Raw genomic sequence first — 15318 nt, 5'->3', positions numbered from 1 at the left:
CACCGCTCTCTACAGCAGTTCCTGCTGGGAGATGCCGAGACTCGCAGGAGCTGCCAGCTCGCCCACACCCAGCACTCCTGCACAATTCCCCACGGTGCCTCCTGCTGGACGAGGCCGGGACTGCAGGAGCTCTGAGCTTGCCCCGCAGCCAGCAATCCTGCACCATTTCTTATGGTGCCTCCTGTTGGGGGAGGCTGGGACTGCAGGAGCTGTCAGATTCTGGTAAACCCTTGAAAAGTGTGTCATGTCAGAAAAAAAAAAGAGGGCCAAAGTGGAAGTGGATATTCCAGTGAATTGGTGGAGGGACCAGGGGGCCTAGATGGGGGGTGCATGACCCGGGAATGTGGAGAAGACAGTAGGCGCGTCATGGAACCGGCACATAGTCTGTTCTTTTATTAGGAAACATCACAAAAGGGCTGTGTCTGTGCAGCCTTGCACCGTGGGGGGGTGGGGAGGCTATAAGGGGATGCCTGCTGTTTCTCAGTCCGATGAAAATATTGGAATATCCCCTGCTCTGGATTTGCACCCCCCACCCCCTGCACACCTGCTCCTTTCACCCTCAGCCTGGTGTAGGCTCTGGGCCACGGAGGCACTCTTGGTTTCCAGCACATGCTATATTATTGTATAAGGGATACTGCCTGGCACACAGAAGGAAACATGCCAGAGGGAGAAGGCATCTCAGTGTTGGAGGCGCTTCTCTATAGGGCTATGAGGAAAAGAGGCAGGAAGACAGATGGATATGGGATGTAGCAGCTGCTGGAGGGGGGGGGAGAGAGCAGAAAGTTGGGGATGCAGAGCAGTCTCTGGTGCCCCTCCAGTTTCTCGCCTCCTAGGACCCCCCACCCTCATTTTCTGTCCTTCCGGGGTGGGCTGCTCCTGCTTCTTCCTCTGGAAGGATTTCAATGGCTGTAGAGTCAAATCCATGAACAGCCTCACTGCAGAGAGAACCAAGAAAAGTATTAGAGAGCCTGCAGGCCAGAAACTGCTTCCAGCATGCGGTGCCACGGCAGACACTGCACCCCCCCCCCCCACCCCACAAGGGCACGGGACAGGCACCGGCACGCATGGACCTGCTGCGCACACACCGTGGCAACAGACGCTGACAGGCCAGGACATAAGAAAGGCCAGGCTGGGTTAGGCCAAGGTTCGTCAAGGCCAGCATCCTGTCAGCGACCGGTCAGGGTAGCCTGCAAAGTACCCAGTAAATCCCCAAAATGAAAGTCTGTTGCATGCTGCTCTCTGCAAGAACTGAGAAGATGGAGAAACCCAAAGTCTATCTGGCTACTCATTATTGTCCGAACCTTTTTTTAAACTCATTTAAGTACTACTAGCATTAACCACATTTTCTGGCAACCAGTTCCACAGCTTAAAGGTGCGTTGACCAAAAAAAACATTTTCTGAAATTTGTTTTAAATCCGATACCTGTTAATTTCAGGGAGTGTCCCCCTAGCCCTAGTACTATTTGATTTTGTAAAAAAAAAAAAAAACAACCTGTTTCCTGTTTCTCCATTCCACCCCACTTATGATTGTATAAGCTTCTCTCATGCCCTCAATCAGCCGTCTCTTCTCCAAGCTAAAGAGTCCTAACCTGTTTTGCTTTCTTTATCATGGAGCCGATCCATCCCCGTGAGGATTTCTGTTGCCCTTTGCTGTACTTGGCCAGTCCTCTCCTATGGGTGACATCACTGAATGGAGCCTGTCCTGGAACCTTTAGGTCAAAGTTTCTAGAACTTTCCCTGTGCCTTACTGCGCATGCCCAGCAATGCCACCACACTGTTTTGTTTTATTTTATGATGTTTTATAGTTTGTTAAAAAAAAAAAAAAAATGCTGTGTTTTAAATTTCCACGTCGTAATCCGCTTAGCACAATATATTTGGTATTTGCGGAATATAAATATTGTAATAAATAACTAAATATAACCACATGGGGGCCCCTTTCGGTCTCTTTTCTTCTGTGGAGCCCACCAGTCCTGGTTCCTTACTTTCCTGCTCCTTGTGTGTTTTCTTCGGGAGAAATACTGGCAGGGATAGTTCATCGCAGGACCTCACTGTCTTATTTCATCTCCTTGTGGTTCCCTAGGGCATTTTTCCAAGTTTCTGTTTCGTTTTCCATGTTCGGTTGGTGCACTGTCAGTACTGGGCAGGCATTGATCGCTTCCCAGCCATTGAATTTATTTTCCCTTCCCCTGTTTTCCAGCTGGCCATGGAGAAGCAGACTAGTGGCTTCCAATGATGCCCTCAATGTGCCAGTGTTACATCTATCATGAATCCCCATGACAGATGTTTCCTGTGCCTGGGGGCATCCCATGATTTCCAAAGGTGTCACCTGTGCATGAAGATGACCTCAAAAGGAAACATAGAAACATGACAGCATAAAAAGACCATATGGCCTGTCTAGTCTGTGTTAGTGCTGGTGGCACCAACAGGCCGCGGGTGCCTCCCCTTACCCGTGACCCGACTGCCGTCGTCTCTCTGGCACGGCATGGAGTTTGACTTCGCTTCGCCCGACTACGCTATTGACTTCTCCATGATCAGACCTCAGCTTTGATTGACTACGCTATTGATTATCTTCGTGATCAGACCTCAGCATTGCTTGCCACAGCCCCTGGATTGCCACCAGCCCTGACTCATGCCTACCATTGGATGCCTCTTCAGCCTACTCCCTGGACGTGGACTTATCAGGCTTCGGCCTACCTTTGCTCGAGCGCCCTCAGTCTGCCTTTGTTTCATTGGCGCCCGAGTTTCAGAACCTTACCCAGTCCAGAGTAGGACTACACCATCCCTCGCCTCCTGTCTCTGGGCTGAACCAACCTCTCTTGCTGTTCTATTTCAAGGCCCACCTGAGTCCTGCCGGCCCCAGCACCCAAAGGCTCAACCCGCGGGGAACAAGGGCTGGTATAGGTGAAGCTCCAGTGGACTCTGCCTATCAGCCCATTCCACTTGCCGATGGTGGGGACCCGTTGGTCCTTACCTACAGGTTGCGTCAACCCCACCTCAGGCCAAGGGTCCACCTCCAACGCAACAGTTGCCAAACAGACATCATCTAATTCCTAGCAGATTGCATGACCAATGTTCCAGGCTGCACCTCAACGGTAAGTTATACAACAGAAGACAGGCTTGTTGCCAAGACAATATAGTTTGTTGTGCTATTGGCACTCATGGTTCCCCTTTTTTCGTTCAGGGCAGTCTGTAGCTAGGGATTCCCCACATGTGGGGATTGTCATCCTGCTTGTCTTCAGAGAGAGCAGCGCTGCTTTCTCCGAGGACGGCAGGAATTCTGCCCTCACGAAACCCTGCCGCCCCCACTTGAAGATGGCTTCTCTTTATGATGCTAAAGAACAAGACTGAAAGGGGCACCTGGGTGGGCACGTGGTTCAGTGGCATGCTGGGCATGATCAGTAAGGTACAGTCAAAGCTCTAGGCACTTTGCCATAAAGGCTCCGGGACCGGCTTCATCGGAAGATGCCGCCATGTGTGAGGATTGACATCCTGCTATCCTTGGAGAGCATGTATTTTGTACCCTGGTATCACAGTGTCCCACTGGGCTATCCTCTTTCCACCAGGCCTCTGAGATACCTATTATATCTATATCTTCATTTGGGCATACATGCTAAATCTCCAAGCTGAATTTTAGATTTCTGGCATTTGCATGCAGACAAGTAAATGCATGTATTTTATCCCTAACTGCAACCTGCTTATTGTTGGGAGCATTCATATTTGTCTGCTCTTCATTTAAATCCAGCTGAGCTACCTCAGCGTTTTCTTCCGCCTCTCTGTTGGGAAATTCTGTTTTCACAGTATCCTGTGAAGATGTCTTGATCTGAACCGTATGCTCCTGAGCAACTGTCGGCTTTCCCCCACCAACATAATTTAAAAAGTTGCTCTATATCCGTTTTTTTTAATTGCTCGCGCCAGCAACTGGGTTCCACCCTGGTTAAAGCGAGGCCCATCCCACTGGAACAGGTTCCCCTTTCACCAGAACATTCCTCAGCTCTTCACGATGAAAAGCCCTCCTTCCTGCGCCATTGTGTTAACCCCACACCGAGACTCCAGAGTTTAGTCTGCCTGTGGGGTCCTGCACAGGGAGCTGGGAGTATTTCTGAGAATGGTACACCTTGGAAGCTCTGGATCTCAATCTCCTACCTAAAATCCTAAATTTGGCTCTCGGAACCTCCCTCCTGCACTTTCCTATGTCCTTGGTGATTGCAAGGTACTTAATGTGCTCCTCCTCAGCGCTCTCTAAAATTCTATCTAGGTGATGCATGCGGCCTGCTGTGTTCACCAAGTTCCCAAGCAATCCTCATACCCAGCAGCCACCCAGCTATTTACATTTCTAATGATTGAACTACAAACAAAAACGGCTTATCCTATCCCTTTTCACCTGGGCACACACTCCTGGAGACGTGTCCCTCGTTGTGAGAGGAAAACATCTCCTGGAAAGCGGGTTCTAGCTTCATGATCACTTCTCTCACGCCATGGCAATGAGTGACAGATCCTCCGATCCTCCAAACCAGCACAAGGGCCACCTAAGTGGTGGTGGAACTGCTCTATTATATCTCTGAAGGTCTCCTCGATACACCTCTCGCTCTGCCTCAGCTCCTCCAGGTCTGCCTCCAGAGATCAGACTCGTTTTCTGAGAGTCAGGAGCTCTTTGCACCAGGTGCAAACATACGACCTCTCCCCAACGGGCAGATAATCATACATTTGGCTTTCGGTGCAAAAGACCAGGTAGCCCCCATCTAGCTGCCAGACTGCTGGCTGAATAATTTTATTATAAAAAAATATTTTTGAAATGTACTTGATTGTTTTGTTTACTCTCTAACCAAAGACTTATAATTAACCTACTATTTCTTTTTAAATCTAAAATGAGGGTTTATTTTACACTTATTTGTCCAAAGCATTAATTGGTTCCTAGTATGTACATTTTCTCCCCCTCCTCCTAAATGGGCAAAGATTTATAAATGTAGATTTGAAACAGAGATGGGTGGGAAAAACAAACAAGGAGACACATCTATCACACTCTTAAACAGCCAAACAGTATGCTTTTAGAACTTTAACACACTCCCAAATAGCAAATAATACACCTCAATTTTTTTTTACACTCCCAAACGCAGAAAACAATATATAAAGCTCAATCACATTCCCTCAGGAAGAAAAATAGTTTGGCAAGTCAGACAGACCACCAGCTCTTGCTTCAGCAGAAACTCCCTCAGACACTGGCACATATTGACAGGCATGAGCACATGTGGTGCACACCAGACAGCAGACGCTGACAGGACATACACTGGCACACGCTGACAGGGCAGACACTGGCACACACTGACAGGACAGACCCTGGCACGCTGATATGTCAGTCACTGGCACACGCTGACAGGGCAGACACTGGCACACACTGACAGGACAGACCCTGGCACACGCTGATATGTCAGTCACTGGCACACGCTGACAGGACAGACACTGGCACACGCTGACGGGGCAGACACTGGTAAGTCAGTCACTGGCACACGTTGACAGGACAGACACTGGCACACGCTGACAGGGCAGACACTGGCACACACTGGTAAGTCAGTCACTGGCACACGCTGACAGGACAGACACTGGCACACGCTGACAGGGCAGACACTGGCACACACTGGTAAGTCAGTCACTGGCACACGCTGACAGGACAGACACTGGCACACACTGATAAGTCAGTCACTGGCACACGCTGACAGGACAGACACTGGCACACACTGACAGGGCAGACACTGGCACACACTGATAAGTCAGTCACTGGCACACGCTGACAGGACAGACACTGGCACACACTGACAGGGCAGACACTGGCACACACTGATAAGTCAGTCACTGGCACACACTGACAGGACAGACACTGGCACACACTGACAGAGCAGACACTGGCACACACTGATAAGTCAGTCACTGGCACACACTGACAGGACAGACACTGGCACACGCTGACAGGGCAGACACTGGCACACACTGTCAGGGCAGACACTGGCACACACTGATATGTCAGTCACTGGCACACACTATGCACACCATGGTAACAGAGACGGACAGGTCAAAGTGGAGACAGCTCTTCTCCCTCACTTTCTCTGCCTGTTTTTTGTTTTCTTGTTATCCACACTCTAGCCTTTCTTTCCTCTTGCCTTCTGCTTATTTTGTTGTTGTTGTTCTTTGCCCTGCTTTTCCCCCACACGCAGATCCTGCTTATAAACACCCCCCCCCCCCATACCCGCTTCCCCAATGCACATTCAGATTCTCCAGCCCAGTAATAAGCTTTTAATACTAAATCCAGTAACTCGTAAGATTGCATCACTAATTCCTTGCTTAACGGAGGGCAAGAAGGAAGAGGAAATCTCTTCCGGGGTAAAGGGAAAAAGTTGAGAAAGGGGGGCAGGATAAGGATGCATTACCCAGCGGTCACACCCTCCTCTTCACCACCTGCCGGAGGTGGAGTTCGCTGTCTGCTGCCATGATCGGCTGCTCACTCTGTAAGTGATAGGTGATCAAGTGACTGATGCTCCCGAACAGAACGTCCTTTGTTCTCACCTAGAATGAGGCGAGAGAAGGGGTTAGTTTATAGAAGGTGGGAGAAGAAACACTGTGGATGGGGGATCTGGGGCCGTGTGAGCATCCCCTCCCCCCCCCACCCTTGGAATGGGACAATCCCCGGCACAAGCGTCATACCTTCTCCAACTCTTTTTCGAGAATCAAGGAGGATTCACGCAGTTAAATGACGCAGCCGTGAAAGGTTTTCCTTTCTTCATGGAGAAGGAGACCAGCATTGTGCAACCAGACAAAATCCCCACACAGAGCATCTGGGACGCATGCTCGCTGGTGTTGCATGCATGCCCACTTCCTTGCATGCACATCCCCTTGCACGCCTGCTTCCTCACGGGTGCGTGCACGCTCAGGTGCATTCTGTCTTGTGCGCGCACACACACTTCCTCTCTCACTCGCACACTTCTTTGCACGCATGCACGCTCCCTTGCTTGTGCACCCACCCGCTTTCACGTGCACGCTGCCTTGCACATGCTTCCTTGTGTACACACACACACACACACACACTCTTTTTCATATGCATGCTCCCTCACACATGCATCCATTCCCTCATACACACACACACACACACACACTTCGTGGTGCATGCACACCGCCCCTCATAATGCCAGTAGGTGTCCGAGAGCAATATGTTAAGACACTCACCACTCCCTCTGGATCCACAAGGAGGAGATGCCGCGGCTGTCCGCTCTGCATGCCTGTCAGCACATACTGTCCTGGGTTTGTGATACTGTCTCTCACCAAGAAGTCTCCATCCACGTGCAGGAGCTTCTCGGCATCCCGCCGGCTCATCTTCCCATGGTACCAGGGCTCCTGCCTCAGTTGTTCTTCGGTGGGCGCTACAGGCGCCTTCCTAGTAGGAGGGCTTGGCCACTGGTCCTCGATGGAGTGGCTCTTCACAGCCGTGGATTCGTGGAGCTTCAAGGCATCCTCAAAAGGTCCTAAGGAGAAAAGGTTTACGCCTGATGAGCCCTCTGGACTGTGCGGTCCTCTTGCCCCAGGCGCCAGCACCAGCTACCACCTTTCTTTCTCCGTTCCCATTCTACCAACCCCACCAGCTCGGTGCTCATGCCACTGCCAAAATACCCTCTCCATCTTCCCTTTGCCCCCCCCTTTAATTCTCTTCCGCCTCCTCCTGCCCCCTTGCTTTCACGGATGCCCTTATCCCAGAAGACAGCTGAACGTTATACTCATGTCGAAGAGATCCTTCTTGGGACTCTCCTCCGGTGCCGCTTGATGAGCCTGGCTCTCCCTGTCCCAGCCATCCAGGTTCTGAGTGTTCACGTACAGATGTTCCTCGTAGTCCCGGCATCCGGAGGGGTGGCTGTCGGCCTGCAGGTAACCATCGCCGGACTGTCCTTAAAAGACAGAAGAACAGGCTTCCCCCTTTATTACCCTGGCACGGCCAGACGGAAAGCAAAGCTTTAAGTCCACCAGAAGGCTGTAAGGCCAGGCGCTGCCCTTCCGGTGCCGATGTGTGGCGCACTAGGAGAGACGCAGCACCGCGGGAGGGGCTGGCTCCGCAGGGCAGGCTGAGGGGTAGGCGCTGGGCCTGCTCCCAGTTAAATGATCACCTAAAGCTTAGGCCCTTGCATGCTCTACCCAGGAAGAGGAATATGCTCTACCCAGGAAGAGGAATATAAACTATAGGTCACTGCTGCTTATCTGATAGGAACCAAGACTTTTAGGGACTCTTTTCGGTTGCTTGCTGTTATCACCCAGCAGGGGGCAGCTGCCTCCTGGGTTGCCAGGCCCTGTCCACGTGAGAGGTGCTGCCATTACTCCGTACCGTGGGGTAACCAGGCTTTCTCTGGCCTACATAACATGTTCCGGTATTTTCTTTCTCCAGTACCTTGGCCATCTCCATCCCAGTGAGTCCCCGTGGGAAGGGCTTGATCTCTCCGACCTGGAGATCCAACCTGGGAAGGAGGCAAGAGACGGAATCTGTCAGCAAGGGCGGAATTTCTCCCCTTCAGAGACCCTTAAGCAGCTGAAACCGTGCCCCCACCGTACCCCTGCCTCTGCACACGGTACAGCGTATCCATGCCCAAGCCAGAAGCCTCCCATGAGCGATGCCCTTAGCGGAGGGCAGTTGCCCCCCTTCTCCACAGTTTCCACAAAACACCTCCACGCCCTCAGTGCCCTTGGCCTTGGTGTACAGGTACGTACCTGGCCGAACTGATTGAAGCTGGAAGGCTGGGTGTGAACATGGCTCACCCTGCTCCTGGAGTCTACAAGTCCCCCCAGGGGAGGCTCCTTGCCCGGGATACTGTTATAATAATCATGTTCCGACGCAGTCTCCTCCTCCTCTCCCCAGGCAGACTCCTCACAGGAGGTCATTCTGGGCAAAACACACGTATCGGTTTAGTCAGGCTCCATGTTGGGGATTGGTGGCCTGGTAAGGCCAATGCACATCATACATTTATTTATTACTTAGACGCACAGTCTGCCTATCCAAGGTGTCTCGAGGCAGAGTACTTAACATTCAACAATAAATACAGTGCAATAGCCTACCCTGTTTACATTCCCAGAACCCCTTGGCCTTTAATGTCCCACAGTCCCGCTCAGGCTGACTTGCCTGGTGGCCTCCTGAGGCAGAGCAAGCCTCTTCTTAGGTTTCAAAGTCTTTCCCCGCTCAACAAACATTTTATGCAAAACTTCCTCGCTTAACCTTTTATCCTTGGTCTATGAATTCTTCTGAAGTTGAGGTGCACTGAAGGATAAACCCAAGCAGAGCCATTTATCGGGCTCAGATGGATTAGAATGGCCCAAGTTGGCACGAACGTCCAAGCAGTTTGTGCTCTAGGTGTTATTCCAGTGCCCACCCTCCTAGAGCTTTCTCACCACCTTTGCATGAGAGGTTCAGGCTCAAAGTATTTGATGCATGGATCTGGGCTCTAAGTTACAGTTTTGACAAGTTTCTTTTTCTCAGTTTCTCCTGTCTCCAACATTGCCATCACCTGGAAATCCAGGAAAGGTATCCATCAGCCCAACCTCCAGTAAACATTACTGAATGAGCCTTTGGGGGGGGGGGGGGGGGGGGGGGGGGGGGGGGGCCTGCCGGGTGCTAACATCAGTGCAATGACGGGATGCCAGATCTGGCCTCGTGCTTACCACCCTACCTGTCAGGTGGGACCACCACTTTCGGGGGGCTGTGCAGGTATTGCTTGAATCGGAGTTCAAAGGCTTGGCCGATGGTACTGATGACGCTCTGGGCCAGCCCATCACAGCACTCCAGAATATGACAAGCTGGAAGACATGGGAGCAGGGACAGATGTGTCTTAGGCTTCGTACCAGCCCTCCTTCTCAGAAATACAGGGCGGCAAACTTATAGACAAAAACGACAGATCTTCCACAGGAAGGGCAGACTATCACTCCCACACTCTTTTCCTCCCCTTGTTCCACAACTTCCTCCTCAAACTAAGTCATTGTCCCAATGGTTTATCACCACTTGTCCTGTCCTCCTCGTTTCTAACCGTTTACCAGCACCAACACCGGCAAACTCTTCACCATATCCCATAACTCCCATCATCCAAAATATTCCTCAGTCCTGACCAACCAAGGGCATTTGTTTATTATCTCCACAGACTGCGTCCCCAGGCTCAAAACAAGTCGCCCACGGCGGGTTTACAAATCAAAGACAAAAAACCATTCCTAAAAACAAACCAAACACACACATTAATGACGACAATAAAAACACTGCAGGCAACCAGCACACTTTCCCCGCCTCATCCGCTAACACCATTCCCCTCACCAGCATTTCCGATTAACTCTAATGCTGCTCTGTGCTCTCCTCTTTCTCATCCATGTTTCCCCATCACACCTACCCCTTAACACTGCACTGTGATAACCATCGGGGCTGTCTTGTGGCCAATGCGACTGCATCAGGACCCTGCTCCAGCACAGGGTAAAGATGGAGCTGATTATTGGCGCCTTTACCCTTAACTGCATCTTCCCTTCTCTCCCTCCCAACGGCTCCTTGGGCCCAGGTGATCAACCCAAGGCCTTCGTCTTACCTCTTTGGTTAATTGGATCCTTGGCCACATAGGCAACGTAGTCTGTGGTGTCCTGAACACAGAAATATGGAGAGATGGTGAAATGGAAAACTGAGTGTGCATGTTATCTCAGGGAAGCTTCATGCAGGATGGTATCCATGCAACCGATATGAAACGTTGGCCATGGCGCTAAACAGACGGGAGAAAGCTTTTCCAACAAAACTTGATGATATTGCAGTGGGCCTTGCTACAATGAACTGCAGCTCACAACTGAACATAAAATGAAAAGAGATGACACACAGAAGAGGTCTGATAGCTTCAAATGGTGCCATTGAGTTCCCCTTTCTTGGACAGGTGATGCAAGATCATCACTTTTATCCACAATGTGGTTTAAGTGCTGGTTTCACTTTGTGCAAAGGGAGGGAGCAAGCTGACCAATGGAGCAAACTGATTGGCCGACTGCTCCCCCAGGGCTCGTGAAACCCTCTCACACTTTTGGAGGAAATGGGGGGGGGGGGCCGTCGGGTGGGTCCATGGCTTGCGGCACGTGTGAAATTCCTTCAGCCTTTCCCTTTCTTACCGTGTCGCCCCCAGAAGCAAAGGAAATGGACTGCATGTGGTGATTCGCGATGATCTGGACCAAAAAAAAAAAAAAGAGAATCAGAGACGTGAGGATCTCGCCAGCCCACTCTGCAGGAAGGAGTGAGAAAAGGCCTCAAACCACCGCTGCACTGGCCAATGGGATGGATAAATATGGGAGCTCCCCCCTCCGGCACTGTCTAGTGATTTCAGACACAGGGAGCCTCCCGTGCATGGTGCAGCTGAGGGTTTGGTCTTCTGCCTGTAGCTGCTGCTTGATGAGCCGTGCTAGGATGCCCTGGGATAATGTCTTTAAGTACCAGAAGTCTCTGCTAGCCTAGCTGTGCAGACGCTGGCATGGAAATCCTGCCTGCCTGCCAACACCAGGGACTCCAGCAGACACGGTCGGGAGGGCAGCCAGCCATGGCAGGGTCTTACCTTGCTCTGGATAGAATTCTAGCACTAGGGCCTGCTCTGCCTGTTTAACTTGTGTTAAACAGATAAAGCTGGGTCAGAGGGATTAGTGGCTCCCTACTCCATGCTGGGACACTGGGTCTGCCTGTTTAACTTGTGTTAAACAGATAAAGCTGGGTGGATTCTTACACTTGTGCTTCTGGTATTTTGCCCTTGGGCTTCTGCTGATGGATTAAGACCTGGATTCTCTCTTAGACAATACGGCTAGCTACCAAGGTGCCCTCGTGTCCACTAGGGGTAGGAAGTCTAACCGCATGGTTTTCAATTTATTCTAACTCATTGTGACACTTCTGTTTCTGCATTTTCTACGGAGAAAAGCAAAATTATCCCGATCAGAATGAAGGATCCTCTAGAGAAATGTTCACGTGTTGCATGCCGTGAGATCTGCATTTGCTGTTTTTCTAGAAGGGGCTTCTAACACTTTTACCTGCATTTGGATTTTTAGATTTCAGCGCTCACCTTTCCAAATCTGAGCTCAAGGTGAGTTGCATTTAGATACGGTAAGTAGCTCCCTTCCCCGAAATGGAGGGCAAAGTCACAAGAATCATCAGTGGGAGAAGCAGGGTTTGAACCCTTGCTCTCAGCCTGCTGCTCTCACCAGTAGGCCACTCCTTCACTCCCACCCGACCAGCACCCTGGATTCATACGTCTGACCCACCTGTTGGCTGGTGGGTATCACGAGACTGAGTCCATCGATGGAGATGTTCACATCTATGCTCATCCCAGCAAAACACAGGTTGCTCCTCCCCAGGATAGAGAAAAGGGCTTTGTTGGGAGTCTGGGGGAAAAAAAAAAAAGAGAGATTTAGGGCTGTAACCAGACCCCAGAACTTAAGGTATCAATAGCCATGTTCTGCACAGCAAGAAGCTTCTGAAGTATCAGGGAGCAGGACTCAGAACCAACGTCAGGAAATATTTCTTCACGGAGAGGGTGGTGGATGCCTGGAATGCCCCTCCGGAGGAGGCGGTGAAGACGAAAACAGTGAAACAATTCAAAGGGGCATGGGATAAACACTGTGGATCCCTCAAGGCCAGAGGATGGGAATGAGGAAAAGACTGCATGGGGGTAACTCGCTGGTGCGGCGGTGACTACCCTTAACCAATAAGCCTTCATATTATTGATGCAACCCCATCATTGCTCTCTGCTTCAGTGGCAGGGGGAAAAAAACAAGAGGAAGTAGATTCAGACAGCAACCAACAAGGTCATGAATTCTACAGTCCGGGAAAACAAATAAGCATGGGGGTAACTTGCTGATGCGGCTGTTACTACCCTTAACCAATAAGCCTGATACTTGCCATGCAACTCCAACATTGCTCTCTGCTTCAGCGGCAAGAGGTGACGGGGAATTGGACTCAGACAGCAACCGACAAGGGCCCCGACTTTGACGGTCTGGGAAACTAAGTATGGGGGGGATCCGGATGGCGCGGCAGATGCCACCAAGGGAAGCTTGCTGGGCAGACTGGATGGACTCTTTGGTCCTTTTCTGCCATCATTTCTATGTTTTATGTAAGTCAGGGAGAAAATCGTCTGCAGTGCTTTCACCTTGGTTGATGATGGAAGGAGCAGTTACAGCACTAACGGGCCGATTCAGTAAAGTCTGCGGGAGAGCGGGCGAGCGCCCGCTCTCCCGGCACGCGCACAGGTCACTCTCCTATGCATGCGATTCTGTATTTAAATGAGGCCCGGCGGTAAAAACGGGCAAAAGGAGGCGCTAGGGACACTAGCGCATCCCTAGCGCCTCCTTTTGGACCGGAGCGGCGGCTGTCAGCGGGTTTGACAGCCGCCGCTCAATTTTGCCGGCGTCGGTTCTCGAGCCCGCTGACAGCCATGGGCTCGGAAACCGGACGCCGGCAAAACTGAGCGTCCGGTTTTCAACCCGACAGCCGCTGGCCGACTTCAAATTATTTTTTTTTCTTTACTTTTGGAAAGTTTCGGGACCTCCGACTTAATATCTCCATGATATTAAGTCGGAGGGTGCACAGAAAAGCAGTTTTTACTGCTTTTCTGTGCACTTTCCTGGTGCCGGCAGAAATTAGTGCCGACCCAAATTTCTGAAAGTAAAATGTGTAGCTTGGCTGCACATTTTACTTTCTGAATCGCGTGGGAATAACTAATAGGGCCATCAACATGCATTTGCATGTCGCGGGCACTATTAGGTTCGGCGGATTGGACGCGCTCCGTCAGAGCGCACTGTACTGTATCGGCCTGTAAGACTGGATGACCTTTTCCAGCCCTATATTTCTATGATTCTATGACAGGGATTCCCTAAATCTGACCCGATAACCTCACCACAAGGTTGTGCTGGTGATCCATTGGGATCGACTTGTATACACTGGAAACCTAGCATGTGCGCATTTATTTCATGTCCTATTTATTCTGGATATCCTGGTGAGCCGATTGCCTGCGAGGTCCCCTGGACAGGTTTGGGAACCTGCGCTCTGAGGACTGATCTCTACCCCTAGAACAGAAAACATTCTCTCTCTCGCTCTCTCTCTCTCTCTCCCCCCTCCTCTATTATTGCCACAGAACATGAAACATGCACGGAAACAGAGAAAACGATAGCAGACAGGGACCGGCAGTTCCTCCTCTCTGCCCAGTTTTGCTGTGGACCCCCCAGCTGACCTCTGGTTTTTATTCTCCACGTTTGGCTCCCCATTTAACATGAACTTTCATGGAGGGGTTTCTTCTGGGATTAAAAGCGAGCCAGGACGGTGTCCAATGTGCAGGGTGAGTTCCCCCTCCCCTGGGACTTTCAGGGAGCCCCCCCTTCACTTGCTGACATCATCTCTGGGTGCCCGATCTCCCTCCTGTTCGCCTCTGGCAGCCATGCGGGGGAGGGGGCAGGAGGATCTGCAGGAACCTCTGACTGCTCCGCATCCTCCCAGAGACGAGCGACGCTGCAGGAAGGGCGGAAGGAGGCAACGTGTCCGATCTCTGCTTACCTTTCTCTTCCATGTCCCCTTCACTCCAGGAACTGCCTCATATAGTCTGTTGATGGCTTCCCTGTGACAGAAATCAAAGGGTCTGAACCTTGAAAGCGGAGAGGGGAGGCCATGTTGATAGGGGCTCCTGTCCAGCGCGCTGAGGGCAGGAGTTAAGGGGTTGGGGAAAGCAGTCCATGTGCCCAGGTCACCAAGCAGTTGGAGAAGGCAGTGCAGACAGAAGAGATTTAATAATGCATCACCAGCATTGTCCTTCTCCCTGAACACAGGCTGTTTGTTAAGAGGGGTATGGGGAGTTCAAAGCTCGTCCCTCACAGGGTGTCTGAGGGGGAGGAAAAGGGGCAGAGGGAGTCCTGGGCTCCGCTCCCACAAGATTTGCAGGGAATTGACGGGCAGAGGGAGTCCGAGGTTGTGTTCTCACAAGGGGTATGAGAAGGGAGCAGAAATAAAATAGAAACATGACAGCACATCACTGAGTGTATAAGTGTGGGGGTGGGGAGGTGAATGGAAGCCCAGGGCTGTGTTCTCAGGGTCTACAGGAAAAGCCCAGAGCCCTAGAACCCTACCCTCACAGGATGTACAGGGGTGGAGAGGGAGGTCACAGGATGTACAGGGGGGGGAGGGAGGTCACAGGATGTACAGGGGGGAGGGAGGTCACAGGATGTACAGGGGTGGAGAGGGAGGTCACAGGATGTACAGGGGTGGAGAGGGAGGTCACAGGATGTACAGGGGGGGGAGGGAGGTCACAGGATGTACAGGGGG

At 51.3% G+C, this 15318-nt stretch overlaps 1 protein-coding gene across 1 annotated transcript in view; it reads right to left on the bottom strand.

Moving 5' to 3' along the window:
* Window positions 1-378: 378 nt before the first annotated feature.
* SHC2 (SHC adaptor protein 2) overlaps window positions 379-15318 on the bottom strand; it is a 29073-nt gene continuing 14133 nt past the window's right edge. Inside the window, exons 3-13 of the mRNA XM_029613963.1 lie at window positions 14557-14617; window positions 12273-12392; window positions 11142-11195; window positions 10583-10634; window positions 9689-9815; window positions 8736-8907; window positions 8419-8485; window positions 7757-7924; window positions 7212-7507; window positions 6419-6554; window positions 379-935 (exon numbers count right to left, since the gene is read on the bottom strand). Of these exons, the coding sequence (XP_029469823.1) occupies window positions 6426-6554; window positions 7212-7507; window positions 7757-7924; window positions 8419-8485; window positions 8736-8907; window positions 9689-9815; window positions 10583-10634; window positions 11142-11195; window positions 12273-12392; window positions 14557-14617 (1246 nt within the window). The 3' untranslated portion in view covers window positions 379-935; window positions 6419-6425. The remainder of the gene's footprint in view (window positions 936-6418; window positions 6555-7211; window positions 7508-7756; window positions 7925-8418; window positions 8486-8735; window positions 8908-9688; window positions 9816-10582; window positions 10635-11141; window positions 11196-12272; window positions 12393-14556; window positions 14618-15318) is intronic.

The sequence above is a fragment of the Rhinatrema bivittatum genome, chromosome 8 (genome assembly GCF_901001135.1).
Source record: "Rhinatrema bivittatum chromosome 8, aRhiBiv1.1, whole genome shotgun sequence".
NCBI classification, from domain to species: Eukaryota; Metazoa; Chordata; class Amphibia; order Gymnophiona; family Rhinatrematidae; genus Rhinatrema; species Rhinatrema bivittatum.
The sequence above is the reverse complement of the archived record's forward strand: the minus strand, read 5'-3'. Positions and strand labels throughout refer to the sequence as shown.